The sequence below is a fragment of the Manduca sexta genome, chromosome 6 (assembly GCF_014839805.1).
Source record: "Manduca sexta isolate Smith_Timp_Sample1 chromosome 6, JHU_Msex_v1.0, whole genome shotgun sequence".
Classification (NCBI taxonomy): domain Eukaryota; kingdom Metazoa; phylum Arthropoda; class Insecta; order Lepidoptera; family Sphingidae; genus Manduca; species Manduca sexta.
In genome coordinates, this window is record NC_051120.1 from 9,675,051 (window position 1) to 9,693,484 (window position 18,434).

The following is an 18,434-nucleotide window of genomic DNA, read 5'->3' on the forward strand; positions in this document are numbered from 1 at the left end:
ATATTATCCCGTAAGCTACGCGTTAAATTGATTCACCTAAATTATTAATTGGTCTTAGTATACTATTTTATGGTAGTGAGTAGCAATATGAAATTAGATTGGTATCAAAATTATATAACTCCAATAATGAAATAAAATCAGCGTTGTTTGAGAAAATGATAAAACAAATAATAATCGTATTTTTACAAACGCCTAAATCACCAGAATATATATTTAACAAAGCTTTTATTTCAAATTTACACATGAATGTCGCAGCAAGCAACGCATTGATGTGCATTCTTTACCATTGATGGTAAAGAATGCACATTAACAAAGGGACGGCTGCAGCGTCGTATTCGCGCTGTTTCGTAAATCCATAATATAAAAAAACAAGCGCTGCAGCCGCTATACCACCGCATGGCACTTTAGTCTCAATTAGACGGACCAGATTTCTTGCAGTAAGTTTAATTACAAGTTTGTTGAGGTGAGTTTTGTCTGTCAACGCGGGCTGGAATTGCTTCCATTGTGTTTAGAATTTAGATGGGACGAGTATTTATGTGCTTTTAAGAATAACAGGTGCAAAGCGAGTTTGCTAACATTTCATTTTTTATATTCAAACGTTTATCTGTACAAATTATAAAACAAAGTCCCCTTTTTGTCTGTCTGTATGTTTATTTATTTATTTATTAAGCACTTCATATAAAAATGTATATAGGCGGACTTAACGCCATAGGCATATGTATTGTATGTTATTGATTTTCTCAAAATCTATTGAACGGATTTTTATGAAATTTGGTATGGAGATAGTTTAAGACCTTGGGAGGGTTATTCGCTACTTTTTACCCCAATAAAATATATAATGCGGAACTCGGAAAACTTCTCCATGTTGGTGAAGCTGCGAGCAAAAGCTAGTATTTTATGAAACTATATCTATAATTATGAGTCCCATATATTTTCTTTTTCAAATTCAGATATTTGGATTCATGATTTCCACTTTTAATTTTGTTTTATTCTTAATCGTCGTAAGCACCAAATGACGTCATATAAACGGCTCAAGACGTAATAGCCTATGCTTTGCAGTAAAAAAACGTGACAAGTGACACTTGTAACGTACCAATCCTGACATTGACATTTGCCAAATGACAGTGTATTAGTTTATTTAAATAAATGGTGAGATAGGCCAAGAAAACTAGTTAATTCTTGCTTGACGTCATCATGCATTTTGCGATTTTTCTTTTTTATTCTTCGAAATTAAATATTTAAAAATACATGTCGAAGTCACAGTAGAAAAATTAAGTAATGGAGTTTTTGTTTTAAGCACGTTTAGATTTTAAGTTTAAGTAAAGTTATCACTGCATCATCTCATTGCTGCATCTCAAGCTTTAACAGCAAAGAAGACGCCTTAAGCCACAGAAATCCACACGCCATTTCGTTAATTTATAAATTCAAGCATACACAGAAATAGTTAATTTGCTCGATTCTCTACAAACATGCATATTAACACTGAACTGCCAAAAACCAATATTGAGTAAGCCGATCGAAGTTCATTAGTTGAGATTCAAATACGCTCGAAATAACCGTGACTTTTCCTTTGATGTACACAAAATATAAAGGATTGCAGATCGGTTTAATCTAGATTAATTACCCTGAAAGTTTATTAAATAACAATGTGCAAGATAAACGGATATAAAAGATGGATTAAAAATATATATTATATATTTGTAAACTGTAGGTAAATATTGTAATGTTGACTTTTGGGACGAGCAATACCTTGTCCACGCCATGACCACAGAGGCTGTAGTCTTCAAAACGACCGGAGAAAGTTATAAGAAGCCACGATAAAGTCCGAAAACTAGTCTTATTTAGATTCTAACATTCCGGAAACATAAAAAATCATTACGGAGTTTAGACTTGTATGCCGTATTTTCAGTGTAAAGGTTTTTTATCCGAATCATCTAGGGCGTGGGATGTTCCTTCGCTGTGACCGGTCATTTGGTGAACTAGCCACAACTGCTTTAAGTTTTCCGAGCAACTATCTGAGAGACGTAACCTGAATAACCTTATTTTTTACGAGCACTCCAAATTACCTCACTGCACCTGATGGTAAGATTAATAGAACAATAGATTGTCGACTGAAGAGAGATCATTACCTCTCAGAAGTCGACATAATAATGCCGACCTGTTGGAATCGGATATACATTTTTTTTTGTTGCTGACGAGATAGGAAAAACATTACTATAACTTTTTTAATAATAATAATCATAATATCAGCACTGTATTATATACTTGCCCACTGCTGAGCACGGGCCTCCTCTACTACTGAGAGGGATTAGGCCTTAGTCCACCACGCTGGCCTAGTGCGGATTGGTAGACTTCACACACCTTCGAAATTCCTATAGAGAATTTCTCAGATGTGCAGGTTTCCTCACGATATTTTCCTTCACCGTTAAAGCGAACGATAAATTCACAAAGAATACACACATGATTTTAGAAAAGTCAGTGGTGTGTGGCCTTGGGATTTGAACCTGCGGACATTTGTCTTCGCAGTCCGTTCCACACCCAACTAGGCTATCGCCGCTTGATATAACTTTTTTTGCTAAAATAAAATGTGTGTGTTCAAAAAAGTTGGCAGGATAATTCACATTATCGCAGTTTCCAACCAAAACACCACCATCATCAGCCGAAGGATGTCCACTGCTGAACATGGGCCGCCCTAAAATATTTCCAGCTTGACCTATTGGAAGTGGCCCGCATACAGCGACCTCCTGTGACTTATTAGGTCCAACGCTGCGCTTACCAATTGCAAGTCTCCAATCTAGAACCTTCGTGGCCCAACGGCCATCAGTTCTGCGAGCTATATGCCCATTGCCATTTCACCTTGCTAATCCGATAGGCTATCAGTGGCGAAGCGTCTATACAACCCAATTCCTACCGACTTCCCTTTTAGGGAGGTTAGGTTTTTTACATTTGTATTTTCAGTAAAATTGGCCGCGATATGTTAACTAAGGCATTTTTGTTGCCACGGGTTACCTTTGGAAGAATTTCACACTTCGCCACTTTAGGCTATGTCGACCAGCTACGACCAAAGCATACTGTTGCTAAATTAATAAAACTCTGGTTGTTTTACTAATGGTAGGTTTCTTGTATGCGATAGGTCGTCTGGATAGGGACCAACGCAATATGTATTTCTAACGCCAAACAACAGGATCCATGTCATCGATGTGTACTACGTACTAGATGTGGCGTTCCAAACACTCAGGGTTGAACTGAATTGAACTGCAATCCATTCAAACTGACTTTAGTATGGTGTCAATATTGACTTTTTAAAGCGCTTTAGCGCTACATGTTTTAAAAGTTTGGAGATCTTACGTCTCAGGGTAAGGAAAACACTGGGTTGGACAGTACTGTATATTTCAAAGTTTTGTATGGTGTTGCTACTGTTTATGGGCGGTCGCATCGCTTACAATCAGTAGAGCGAGATGCTCGTCATTCAAATGATATTTAAATTTATTGAACACATAACTGATTATAATATTTTTCCTTTACTAACTCAGTCAGTTAGCACACACCTGACGTAATAATTTTGTATATATTTTTCAAGCTTTTTACACAAAGGAATAATCAATCCTGCTTCAACTAAAATAAATAATACACGATAATGTTAAAAATATAATTTAATTGTAAAAACTAAATCAACAATGGCAATTGAGTTAGACATTATAATTACACACTAATGAACAATATCTTTATAAGATATCATAATTACATATTTATACGGACTTATTTTAAATATACACAATTATAGTACAGCATAGTATTATACAAGCAAGGTTTGTTCACACACATCCGTGCGCAGGCCGTGTGCTATCAGGCACGAAATATAAATATTTATAAAGATGACCTTAGCAAATTCGTCTTCAAAGCGCGAATGCTCCTCAATCAGTCAGAATGCCGCTTAGACATAGCTGCCTTGAAGCTAATTACGACACTCGACCTTAGCATCTTATGTTATCCAGTATTCGGAAATAATGGCTTTGTCTCCATTCGTGACCTACAATTCAAGTCAGCCATGACTAAGTGGCTGTATACTTAACTTCTTAGAAGAGTCAGCTCGTTCTTTTATTAAAATAATATCGTGCTAGACACCCTAACAACAACGTTCCCGTCATTCATCAAATCCAACACGTCTACGTGTGACCAAACCTTTAATCGAATTACTAATAATGATCATATCACAGTTTTGAAATAAGAATACCGGAGCAGAAAATTAAAAAATAAAACATAAATAAAAAAATAAAAATAGGAACTACTAAATAATTGTAGGCACGGGTATTTTTATAGACCGACAAGGATTGTAATGAACGTGGCCAAAATCGGAACTAACGTCCGCTATCTTGCAAAAGGGCATCCGCATAATTGACGTTTTGCAAGATGGCGGGACGAAAAATGTTGCCTCCATCAGTACATACGCATGTATTTTCATATATTTGTTAGAAAAATCCAAAACCTTGTTTTATTTTTTACCGTTATATTACAAAGATTAAGCAATAAAAATGTAATTATATAGTTTTTTAATGAATATTTATGCATTTCTGATAAGGAAAACTAAAATTCGTTTTTAAGCAATTCTCTTTGGGGCTATAATTGTATCCAGTTTTAAAACTTAGATAAAAATTACCTATGTGGTATTTTTATTATATTATTTATTATCTGTTTAAATCATCTACCGTGGATAAAACAAGCCAATGTCGGTATTTATTGCTTTATCGAATGATGTTCCACAAATCTCTTTTCTATTTAATTGTTTCAATTCATCATTCCAAACATACATAAAGGGTTCAAATCAACCCTTGTCGACCTTAAAATACGTATACTTTATTTATTAACAATAATTGTAATGAAGTACTTTGTAACTTAAATTTCTAGGTGCTGTTGCTATAGTTTGTTACCATACATACGTAAAGTAAGATCAATCTGCTGATATAATTAGGTTAATAATTAAAAAAATATATTTTACAAGTAAACTGAGACTTACCCGCTAATTAGGTTTTGTAAATAAAAAATATATTTTACAAAAATCGTGGGACCATAATTTTAGACGCGGCTACCAGTTATTTGTATTGTTATGAAGGCAATATTGGGCTAATCATAATGTAGTCAGTCTTTATTAAATTCCATAGTCTTTTATTAAAATTAATATCCAACAAAAGGATTATTTACATTTTTCACTCATAACGTAGGCAAAAAATGTTATTGAGAATTTTTATAAATCTCAGGGATAGAATTAATTACAAGCGTATAAAAAAAGGTTTCAACCAAAAATAATAAAAAATATTAATTTTTGGGCAGACGGATCAGTATGCAATAGATTCCTTTGCCCTTTCTCCGAAAAAGTATACTTAACTATACGACCATTATTAGCATAAAATTCTTTTTACAGGAACTTTACATGTTACATTAAAACTATTTGTTAATAATCACACATCAAACGGAAAGCACTTAACTCCATATTCAGGAAACAAAAAAATTCAGTGTAAATGAATATCTACCCCCTTTTTATATTTTACCTTCGGTGACATTAAGTTCTAAAAAATATTTGTACTACGGTTAAAAAGAAATCAAATTTAGGTCAAGATTACCAGAAAAAACAAATTGTTATTCAAATCGTCATTTTCGTTACCATTGTGCACGAGAAAATTTATTTCTATAGTTTCCCCATCGGAATAATTTTGATTTATAATTCGTCCCTTTTCACCCCATTGGATCCTATTCATCCGATTTTACCGATATTGTTTTTACATAGTTTTTTCTTTCCCTCAATATGTTGCATAATCAGGAACAGAAGTAACTGAACAAATTAGAAATTTAAAAATCATCTTTAATCCTTTGACTCCGTACCAACATTCGATGTTTCTTCACTAAAAGAAACTAGAAAGTGTAAACTTTATAAGTGATAAAAAAATCCATTGAAGTTTACGTGTAAAGACGTTTCGAAGTTTTTAATTTATTCAGTTACTTTTAGGGCTGATAGTACAATAGTGCTATGCGATGGACTGGGGCTGTCACCCTTATAGGTGCTATGGCAAGGGTATTATCCAATTCCAATCTAAAATAAATATTCGCGTGAATTATAAAATTATATTACAACATATAAAAAATAACCGACCAAATATAAATAACAGCCAAAATTTAAAAACAGCTTTATACATATAATGTAATGTTCGAAATTCAAAATGTTTTGAGCATTACCAGTTTATAGCAGATAATATTTTAAATTTCGAATACACCTACTTGATACTGATTTTATTGTTCTATTCAGTCGCAATGACTATAATAATTACAGCGTGTCGGAACTATTTATGAACTTGTCAGATGAAGCAAAACATACTAACATTTTCGAAAAAACTTGAAAGCCCCCCTCCCCCTTTCCCTCCTCCTTTGAAAGTAGACTATGGGACCACAAAATATATCTAACAGACACATTTGTTTCAAGTTAATGACCACATCATTTTGAAAGACAAAACATCACAGTTGGGAAAATAAATACACGCGAAAAAGATCTTAAATAACCAAATAAGAAGTACAAATACATTTTCAAATTGATTATATTTTAAAAACGGCAATTATGCTGATATTTTATCACTAAAACACCCTGTTTATATTCGTTATAAACATAACAACTAATGAATTATTATTAAAGCATTTACAAAATTTATAGTATTATTTATTATTAAGCACTATTTATATTTTTGTACAGAGATTTAAGACACCATAATTTTGGCTCTATGCAACAATTGTCTATATTTTCTAATATGTAGAATAAATATATTTTAATTTTTTCTACGAATATAGCACAATAAATCCTCTTTTTTCAAATGTCTCTTTTAAATTTAGAACAGCAAAATTAAATATAAATTATCGTATACACAAAAAAATAAGTATATTTTCCGACTTTCTTCTCCTCTATATTTATCCTCTTGCATCCAAGACAAATCATTATCGTTAGCAAACATTGAATCCAAGATAGGTCTAATTTTTTTCTATACATTTTACAATAGCTATGTTTTCAATCTCAAACATTCCATCCTCTCTTTGCTAAACCAAACAGCTTAGACACTTCATTTCCCCACAGTAATCTCCAGCAAAGAAAACCCAATATGGGACAGTATTCCAGAGCACCAAAGACTATTTATCAAATCCGCAATACAAGTTCTGGAAAGTTCAACACGGCTTCAAGGCCAATGTATCCAAGAAACCAAGTATAAGATCAGAGACTTTAGACAAGATGCCTTTCTACAATTATTACCGCTAATAAAGAATGATTAGATAAAAAATATGTAGAAAGAATATAGCAAAGAAACACTTGCTACTTATCTAAGGCCTCAGAACTGTAACACGAAATTCACTAATCCAGTTATTTGACTAGCCTCAGGGTCTGAAGATAACATCCATGTTATTAGACTAGCATGAAAGCTAAATATAGCTGACATCACTCAGTCACTGGACTAGCACCTAGATCTAAAGATGATTCAGTAGCACCAACACATAAAGTATCCAATTTTCCCGTTGCACTAGCAGAACCCAGGGTTCGTATGCTCGATAACACATCTTTTACAGTACTTCTTCACAGCTCTGTACCCTCGCAGCGTCACCGGCGTGTCCTGGATGTTGAGCTGCGTCAACCCTCGGCAGTAGTACGCAACTGCTTCCAAACCATCGTCTCCAACAAGCTCGCAGCCTCGGAGAGCCAGCTTCTTCAGGTTTGGACAGCATCGGGCTAATATCTGTCATAATATTTATCAATTTAATCTAGTTTGAATGTGTAATGTTGACCTTCTTTATTCACTGCCCTAATAGACATACATCATCAAAAAAACCAAAATTTTAATTGGTAAAATACCAAATGATTGAACAAGAAATATTTTTAAATGCATTAGCAGTTTGCGCGCCAAATGGTATCTAATTTATATGCTGCCGCAAAATATTCACGCTATGAATGAAGTTGAGCTGACATTGACTAATTGTACGAAGGAACGAATGAACTAACTTATCGCTACGTGAGTTTTAGTGAAGAGATAGCTACGAATCTGATATTGATGGTACGTCACATGAAGAATCATTAAGCGCCGTGGTGTCATCTTGGTAAGAATGAAAACACAAATGGCATCACCCTGTCACCTAATGTTAAATAATCTTCTTTTTTTACAGACACGGCGGTGACCCCACTACACCTGATGGTAAGTGGAGCAGGGTTCTTTAGATTGTCGACTGAGAAGATGTGATTACCTCTTGACAGTCAACCCAATTATGCCGGCCTGTTGGAACCGAGTATACACAGAGTGATCCTGAAACGCAATACATTTCGTGCCACTATGGCGGGTTTTAACACGGTGTGGTAGTCGCTATCATAAAAGTGGGCAAACTATTGCGTGCGAGTATAAAAAAAAAACTGCAGTTATAAAGTCTACAAACCTGCAGCCCAGCTTCAGAGACATCAGTAGCGCCAAGATCCAAGGCTCGAAGCCTTGAGCACCCTCTGGCAATGGCTTCTACTCCATCATCTCCCAAAGCTCCACATCCTCTCGCGTTCAGATATCTTAACTTATAGCATCGGCGGGCCAATGTTCGAATCCCGGAATCTGATACCTGAGGAACAGTAGAAGTTTTATTAATTGCCGTCAATTTGTAATCATCGCAATGACTTCGTATTAACGTATTTCGTGTGTTAATTGTGATGTTCAGAATTTAATTCCCGCTGATAACAATAATTTTAGTTAGTAAGTGTTTATAATATTTCAATTGACATTAATTATTAATATTATGAATACAAAATACTGTCGATGTTTGGATGTGTGTAAATAGTAAACGCATAAACCTAAATGCAATTTGATGAAACATATACTAACAACAAGAAAGACTATAGCAGCACATAGTCTTTTAATCCCGAACAGTCTCCAATAGAAGTTTTAATCTGAGAAAAGAATTTCACACAAACAACCCATTGGCAAAAGCTAGTACACCAAGCCTTTGACATCCATAATCCTTTGTAAAAGAAACTAAAGACTATAAGAAGGTTTTAATACATTGTGTAGTGAGACGTTACGTTAGTGCCTTCTTCTTTGAAATAAAACACTTAAGGCTTTCGCATCTTTCTCTTATTACGTAGTAGAAACATTAAAGACAAACACGTTTAGATTTTCTTTGCAAAGTATACATAAGAGCAAAATCGAAATAACTTGGAAAAATAGCATTAAGTCAATCTACTTTATGATTGTTGGTAAATATGAAAATATCGTTGTCATAAATATAGCGAAAAAAGGATGGATAAGTTAATTGCTAAATAGGAGGAAGAGTGCCACCATATGAGGAGAAATGGGACTTAAATCATATAGCTGGACTTTTATCTCAGAAACCTTATACATGCAGCCAGAGTCGCGAGCAAAAGCTAGTATTATAAATGGGAAAATAAGTATACATATTTGGAGCTAGAAATAAATATAGCATCTCCCAAATATATTTGGATGAAATTTAGCACTCAGATAAATAATATCCTGGTTGTTAATAACACAGTACTGTATTTCGAAAAAAAATTTCACGCATACAAATCTGCGAACGACACTTAGTATAATTATTCAATTTATATTATATAGATTAATATTTAACGATGTATTACTGGGTGTAATTAAGCAATATATATCCACCAGCAGCAGGAATGTGTGACTGTGAATGCGCGCGCTTTTGTGTGTGTATGTATGTATGTTTGTGTGTGTTTTTTTACCTGAGTACACTTAGCGACGGAGAGGTACCGCAGCGCAGGCCCCAACTTTGCCAGCTCGTACAGCCCGAAGTCCGTGACGCCGGTACAGTCAGAGACGCTGAGTTCTTTCAGCGCGCAGTACGATGGGACCCATCTCACACCCGCGTCTGGAACAAACCGCTTGATTAGGTACATGCAAATAGAGTCCATAAAAAAAATAAAGCTGACGAATTTATTTGTTATGAACTCTTTACTTGAAACTCTGTTTAGTAGTTAGTTACTCTCAGAAACAACAAAACTGATTTTGATTGTTTTGACTAATAGAAAAACTTCTGAATGCTGTAGGCTACTTTTTAGCTGAAGAAAATATAAAGTGAGAACTTTATCCCGGAAAAACTTGGACGCGGGGGGTGCCGCAAACAGCAGCTAATATAATATTATGTTTATACTTATTTTCACGCAGCGATATACATTGCATACCTTTAATAAATGTCGCCTTCAGTTTTGTCTCTTATTTAGCTTTAGTATGCAAGTTTGGTGGTAGGATATATTTTATATCTGCCCGGATAGCGACTACCGTACACTAGGTGTTACAACCCGCCATAGTGGCCCACGTAAGTGTGTCGCGTGCCGGGATCAGCCTGTGTATAACCAGTTCCAACATGCCGGCATAATTGTGTTAACTACCGAAAGATAATCGTTTCTCGTCAGTCGACATTCTATTACACCCTCCTACAATAAAGTACTGTGGGATCACCATATAAAAAAACATTCTGTAGTAAAATATTTTGTTTCAGCTTACGTATATATAAGTAAACAAACATTTAATACAGTTCTCATTTACGTCTCCTCTGCGTAAGCACTTGGTTATCTAGATACAAAATTCCAGCTAAGCAAAAACTAAAGTAATATCACAGCAAATTCTTATACAAGCAAAAGGCGGGTTTATGATAATTTTATGCCAACCACTTAATTGTTGAACGAAGACCAGAAAATTATCTGAATTTGCAAATTTGAACTGACTGGTTACAAAAAACAAGCGCATCGGATTTTATAACACAAATTTACTAACAGGGCCCTTATTCTGTATGATAGTGTAAACGCGTAACGCGGCCGTGTCATGTTATCTTCATAAAATGTGCGTGGAAGGTATTCTGTAAGCCAAATTTCTATAGTTCTAAACATGATGCGTTGTGTTACGTGCTTGTTACGCACTGTTTAAATAACGTGCGGGATAGAGAATAAGGCCCCTGGTCTCATAATAGTTATTTTTACGCAAAGAGTCCTAAAATTATATAGAGCGGACATGGTGGTAGATCTCTCATATGTGAGAGTCCGCCTGGGTATGTACCACCGCAATGTCTATTTCGGCTGCCAAGCAGCAGTGTGTGGTCACTGTTGTGTTTTGGTTTGAAGGATACTGTAGCCAGTGCAACTACTGGACATAATGAGACTTAAAATCTCAGGATGGCGAGCGCAGTGGAATACCAAACAATACGTTGTAATTCAAGGTGTTGGATGATGTTTCTACTGTTTATAGGTGATCGTATCGCTTACCTTCAGGTGAACGGCAAGCTCGTCGCGTCAATCAAGTAACAATAAAAATTAAATTTAAAAAATATAGAAACACATTTAATCCTTATTTACACAGATAACAATAAGAACAATGTTGTTAACGAACAGACACAAACGAAACGCTTTGTGCGGCAACGTTTTAGTCTATTGTTTCATTGTGCCATTATTTGATTGAGGTTTCTTTGGGACAATAACGTGGGGTTTGGGAACACAAATTAGTATTTAACTAGCTTATACTGCCGGGTTTTTGTGAATATCTTTCCCGAGACAAGTTAACCGAGAACTACTTGTAGGTGAATTGACGGTGTCATCGTAAATTTCGGGTTTATGTTCGCCATTATTTATGAATTTACAACTATGTATCTATGTCTTAACCGACTGCAAAAACGGAGGTGGTACTTAAATTTTTTTTTATTGCTTGTTTTTATAGAACTCATTTATTTAATAACAATTTGTAAACATATTTTTTTATTTGAAAGGATTGTTTTTAAAATCGGTTCAGTTTTGTTTTTATCGTAGACATGTTTATATAACTATATTGTGCCATATTGCGTATGTATGGTATATAATATATTTATTAATTATAGATATTACCTAATACGTATATCATTTTATTTATCTTAGTATTATAAATTACTATTATACATATATTACTGTATCTACACCGTTTAAATCAGTGGCGTGCTCCTATGTTTTTGTCCACTGCCCCACTGACTGGTGGAGAATGCCTTCAGCATTAAATCCGCTTTTACATAACTATGTTTTAGTGAGGAAGGGTCCATATAAACGACGTACCGACTTCCCTTTCGTAATTTATGTAAAATATAATTATCATTAGAACGATTTGAAGACCGTATTTATGCATTATAATAATAAAAAAATAATATCAGCCCTGTATTATATGTAATATACTTGCCCACTGCTGAGCACGGGCCTCCTCTACTACTGAGAGGGATTAGGCTTTAGTCCAGCACGCTGGCCTAGTGCGGATTGGTAGACTTCACACACCTTCGAAATTCCTATAGAGAACTTCTCAGATGTGCAGGTTTCCTCACGATGTTTTCCTTCGCCGTTAAAGCGAACGATAAATTCACAAAGAATACACACATAATTTTTTAGAAAAGTCAGAGGTGTGTGCCCCTGGGATTTGAACCTGCGGACATTAGTCTTGGCAAGCCTTTCCACACCCAACTAGGCTATCGCGCTTGCTATGCATTATAACTAGGATTTAATTGTTACTCAAGGGCACACACCTCTGACTTTTCTAAAATTATGTATGTATTCTTTGAGAATTATCGCTTCCTTTAACGGTGAAGGAAAACATCGTGAGAAAACCTACACACCTGAGAAGTTCTCTATAGGAGTTTCGAAGGTGCATGAAGTCTACCAATCCGCACTAGGCCAGCGTGGTGGACTAAGGCCTAATCCCTCTCAGTAGTAGAGGAGGCCCGTGCCCAACAGTGGGACAGTATATAATACAGGGCTGACATTATTATTATTTCTTATTAGAATTAATTAGTTGTATTGGGTTCCTTTTTGGAAAATTGCAACCTTCCCCATTGCTATAAAGTGCAAATAAATAAATCTATCGTTACATTTTGACATGAAAAATGTTCATGCGCTTGCTATTTGTGGGTTATCAAAGAGGGGATATGCCTCTGTGCTATAATTCATCAATTTCGCTCCAAAACACATTGACAGTCGCACAGGGGGTATATTGAAAATGTATCTCGGAAATATATATTCAAAATGAAAACTTTATGTGAGTATGTGTTATTTTCATTGAATATATGTTTTAACCTTCATTGTGAGACTTATATAGGCTAATATAGGTTAACTTATTGCGTGAACGCCTCTTAATTATAATTTACTAGCGACCCGCCCCGGCTTCGCACGGGTATAACATAACAAAATAACAGTATTTCTCCACTTTTTAATGGATGTTATTATACATATAAATCTTCCTCTTGAATCACTCTATCTATTTAAAAAAACCGCATCAAAATCCGTTGCGTAGTTTTAAAGAATAACACACATAGATAGGGACAGAGAAAGCGACTTTGTTTTATACTATGTAGTGATAGTGATATCGTGTTTAATTCGCTGCGCTTGAAATCAGTTTTAAATTGAATTATATACATGTTGAGTTTCTTAGCTTTAAGTTAAATTATTGTAATCATAGTATTAAGTCTGCTAGAGCAGTAAAAAGTAAACTAACGCACATCACACCTTTATCCTCAAAGGGGTAGGCGCAACTTAGTACAACAGGATACCCCGGGCCGTTTCGTTTGTGCCAACGAAGATTCCAACAGATTCTGGTTGGTATGCCGGTGTCAATGTACCCTATGGTGTACAATTGTACATAGTGTCATAGCGAATAATACTGCTCCCGAGTGTTCACATTGAGCTGTTAGGCAGGTGAAATCAACATAACCGTTCCACTAAGTAGTGGTAGCGAAAACGTGTTTTTCCTCGCAAGAAAAAACAAATAAAACACCCTCAAAGCATAAGCTTTTTGGTCCCTGAATTTCAGTCAGTCCTTGCTTAAAACCATTAACCTTTGAAATATGGATACCTTTGAAAACAAAGTCACGAGTAAAGCTACTCCCATCAAATTCCGCTTTACCAACCATTTCCTTGTTTTATGTAAATATCGCCATTTTTCAAAGCATTCACGTTTGATCAGTACCGAATGTGTACGATCGAGGGCTTTACAACTTGAATTTTAAACGGTTTGCTTTTATTTCTCATCTACAACGTTTTCATTTTCTTTTTTTTTTCTTTTATAGCTTTGAATGACAAGGCGAGCTTGACGTTCGCCTGATGGTAAGCGATGCAACTTCCCATAAACAGTAGAAACACCAACACCTTGATTTACAAAGTATTGTTTGATATTCCACTGCGCTCGCCATCCTGACATGAGATATTAAGTCTTATTATGTCCAATAGTTAGTAGAAGTCTCTGACATGTAAGAGACTTACCACCAGTACTTGCTTCGTGTTTTATTTGATAACTATTTAAAATTGTATGCGTCAGCCAGAATTTTATATAATTTTAGTCTTTTGTTTGCGGCTCCAGTCGCCTGAAAAGTACTTCGAGATAAATATTTTCCCGGGATATGTCATGTAACGTTACCAATTATTGTCTATATTCTGTTAACTCTAATGCTTTTCTAATTAGGCCATTGACTCCTGGTGTCTAACACCAGCAACCAGTGCCGAGTGTAACGCGAAGGTTCAAAAATAAAGCTCATTCCACGTAATAACCCTGGTTTTATTTCATTGTCTCACACTATACCTACTATGGGCGGGCCCTAACCGCCGCAAGCACTCAGGAGTAATGTAGCTCCATATTAGTGAAAGAATTTTCAAAATCGGTTCAGAAGATACAGAGATTAATCCCTACAAACAAACAGCTTTTCCTCTTTATAATATTATTATACACAAATAAAAGCAGACCGTGTTTGTGTGTCCTATCTTCGTAAGAGCCGGCGCATATATAGCGAAGCGCAGCGCTGAGAATTTTTTACTGTCAAACTATTATCGACATTGTCTTCATTGAAATAATATTCAAAATCAATAATCACAACAATGTAATACAAATTTATTGTTGTGTTGATGGATTTTGAATATTATTTCATTGATGACAATGTCGATAATAGTTTGACAGTAAAAAATTCTCAGCGCTGCGCTCCGTCATATATCACCGGTCTTAAAACTGCGACTGTGCGTCGCTTTGCCTTTGCTTTATTATCTGCACTACGAAACGGTAATGTGGATATAATAGAGATTTACGATGCTCGGTCGTCATCTATTTGTGATTATAGGGCTCTGTAGGTTTATGTTTAGAACAGCACGTTCAGCCTTATCTCCAATATTTCTCTGACAATATTTTTCAAAAATTAGGTATCTTAATTCATTTTTAGTAATTAAATTTCAGCTCTATTTGTATATAGGGACATTTTGCTACTGCGTTACTACATGACACTACATACTGGTCTTGAAATAATACTTTACAATAAGAAACTCCAACTGTAGATGTAACGTAAAAAAATAAGTTAACAAAATACCAATAAAATGTGATTGAATTTTTACAAGCCCTGATGCCACTAACACACATCGGAAGAAAACCACGAGGAAAATTTTGGAAAATAAAAAACCTCATGTTCTGGTGAAATATGGAACTTTAAAACGAGAAGGCAAACACGACGCCACCAAAGCAGGTTTTTTTTATTTTCCTCATCAAGCTATACTTCATTAAACACAGAAGATTATTATTACGTTATATTAAACTAACTAACTTCTTTAAGTTTTTGTTGGTTATTAAAAATAAATAAAAATATAATGGCATAAGAATTCTAATTTGGAATAGTTACAATCAAATTTTAAATAGTTACAATAAAACATCGCAAAAGAGAGAGCAAAAGTACAATAAATACTGTATAAATCATTTATAATTGATTTAACATTTCGTAGCGATCATTATACTAATTAACTTCTTTGTATGTCACTGTTTGTAGTCCAAAATAGAACGAAATAAAAATAAAATGTTTTTTTTTTGTAATTTTGAGTAGTTCAAATCGGATAAACAATCAATAGTCATTAATAAGGTCTAATTGGTTTTACATTTTGCAGCGGAAATTGTAATATTTTCAGAAACGTATTGAACATCGAAACCAGTTAATAAAGTACGTTCAAGTATTCACTCTTATCAAATTTGTACAGTCGCTCCGGAAGGACCAATTACGACTGAAGGATAGCGGTTTGAATACAAATGACGCATTGATCGACATAACAGCGTTATTTTCTGTGGAAATTTTGTAAATAAAACGTAATAACAAAAAATTATAACCATGACAGTCTCATGCCGAAAGAAGCTATAATTATTGATTTCCCTGGCTAAGCAGTGTCGGTAGGCAACGACTTGGTTGTGCCTCTGCCACAACCAAGAACGTGAAATGCAAAGTCCATGGTGGCGGATGTAGCATACCATCAGGCGGCCCGCTTGCTCGTTTACCTATTAATGCATTAAAAAAAATCTTATTGAATCAGAAACTTCACCAAAAGGATACATGTAAGCATTGCACATACATATAAGTAAATGTAAGGTCCTTTGATGTTTTTTTGTTAAATGATCACCTGCAGAATATATTAAACTTAGTGCGGGGATATGGGACCGTATATTTCATGTTGTTATTAAGTACATTATTGATCTGTTTAATATTTTACTGCAGAAATATGTTGTTATTATTAACTTAATTAGTGTTATTGGTTTATCCGTTCTAATTGAAACAAATTAATAAATAAATGGTCAAAAATATTTGTCAACCTTATAATCTATGCATGTAAGAGACTTGTAACAGGATGATTTCTGTTCATTATCGAAAAAAAAGTGGGAATCTTTATAGTTGGATTGAAGATTGAGATAGCATCACCTATCGAAAACGGCTTTTACATAAACGACTCTACTCTAAATCTTCGATCCGAGAATAAATCAATCAAAACAAGTCATTTGTAAGTCAAAAATAGATTGAAAAAAGAATTTCGACGGTAAGAAAACGACTTTGCCTTATCATAAAAATGCTTAGAATAATTTATTTGGTGAAAAATAATCAAATTTAATCGTATATATTTATGTTTTATTAAATGATTTTTCTTTTTAATACTTTTTAAATGTTATTTCACTCAGTGAGTAAGCCTTAAGTGCATACGAACGTCCACGGCACATAGGCAACGACTGGCCTCACTTAGTCGAAACTAAAGCCGGTCGTAATATAAATCCGGGTTTACGCCTCATCCGTATCGTAAAGCTGGGGCTCTATGGTTAGTGATAAGAGACGAGACGATATCGTCTCGCTCCGCGCTATCCTCATATCACTACATAGTATAAAACAAAGTCGCTTTCTCTGTCCCTATGTCCCTTTGTATGCTTAAATCTTTAAAACTACGCAACGGATTTTAATGCGGTTTTTTTAATAGATAGAGTGATTCAAGAGGAAGGTTTATATGTATAATAACATCCATTAAACAGTGGATAAATACTGTTATTTTGTTATGTAATACCCGTGCGAAGCCAGAGCGGCTCGCTATGATTTTATATACAACGTTCACAGTTTTTCTGTAGCGTATTTAGTATCAGCATTGCACCCGTGCGAAGCCGGGACGGGTCGCTAGTAACTTATATAACCTATCCTCATAGATAATGGAAGCAAAGATTATTCGTACTTCAACGCATAAGTATACCGCCATTTTGAATAAACAATCTCAATCTATTTTGTCGATCTCAAAAATCGACCAATCAGAACAAAGTTATTTGACATGCTTACAAATGAGTTATTTTGATTGGTTCATTGTCGGAATCGGATTAGAGATTGAGGTTTGGATGGTTTATTGAAAACTGATTTTAGACGAAAAGTTTTAATTTAGAGTCGTTTCCGTTTGAGTATATAATTCTATTAAGGCTGTTTAACTTCTATCCCAAAGTATGTATGTCAGTGGATATAAACCAATGCTTATATATTAACGATCTATAGCTTAAAATGACAAAGCTTTGCATTATTGCCAAGCACTCATTACGGCCTATTGAAAACAAATTATCATATATACTAATATATGAAGCTGAAGAGTTTGTTTGAGCGCGCTAATCTCATCGATTGCTAAACCGATTTTGATTTTTTTTCGCTAATAGGCTACATTACTCTTTAGTACAAACAAACTTTGAATAGTTGAATAGGCTACTTTTTACCCGAGGAAAAAATTTATCCCGGAACAACTTTGTCACGCAGGCAGAGTCACAGGTAAAAGTTATAATGAATAATACAAAGCTAAAAGTCTATTCGATTTAATCGCTTCCTTTCATGAATATAAACACGCCCCAAAGGGCACGTGGAGGTCAATTGCAACGCACATCATTGCTAGCGATGACACGTTCCTAAAATACCATGATTTATAACCCTCTATATAAATAGACGAAATTGCGCCCTAAACACACAGTCATAGAATCCATCTTACTCCTTCAACGAGAAACGGAAAGACGGAAAACTAAAAGTCTTTTAACCGACTTCTAAAAAAGGAGGTTCTCGATTCGTGTATTTGTATCTGAATGTTTTATCAGTGGCGAAGG

General features: G+C 34.8%; 1 protein-coding gene across 1 annotated transcript in view; it reads right to left on the reverse strand.

Moving 5' to 3' along the window:
* Positions 1-3,638: 3,638 nt before the first annotated feature.
* The window catches only part of LOC115440515 (F-box/LRR-repeat protein 7), a 73,106-nt gene continuing 58,310 nt past the window's right edge, over positions 3,639-18,434 (reverse strand). Inside the window, exons 6-8 of the mRNA XM_030164855.2 lie at positions 9,758-9,903; positions 8,452-8,625; positions 3,639-7,763 (exon numbers count right to left, since the gene is read on the reverse strand). Coding sequence (XP_030020715.1) covers positions 7,551-7,763; positions 8,452-8,625; positions 9,758-9,903 — 533 coding nt within the window. The 3' untranslated portion in view covers positions 3,639-7,550. The remainder of the gene's footprint in view (positions 7,764-8,451; positions 8,626-9,757; positions 9,904-18,434) is intronic.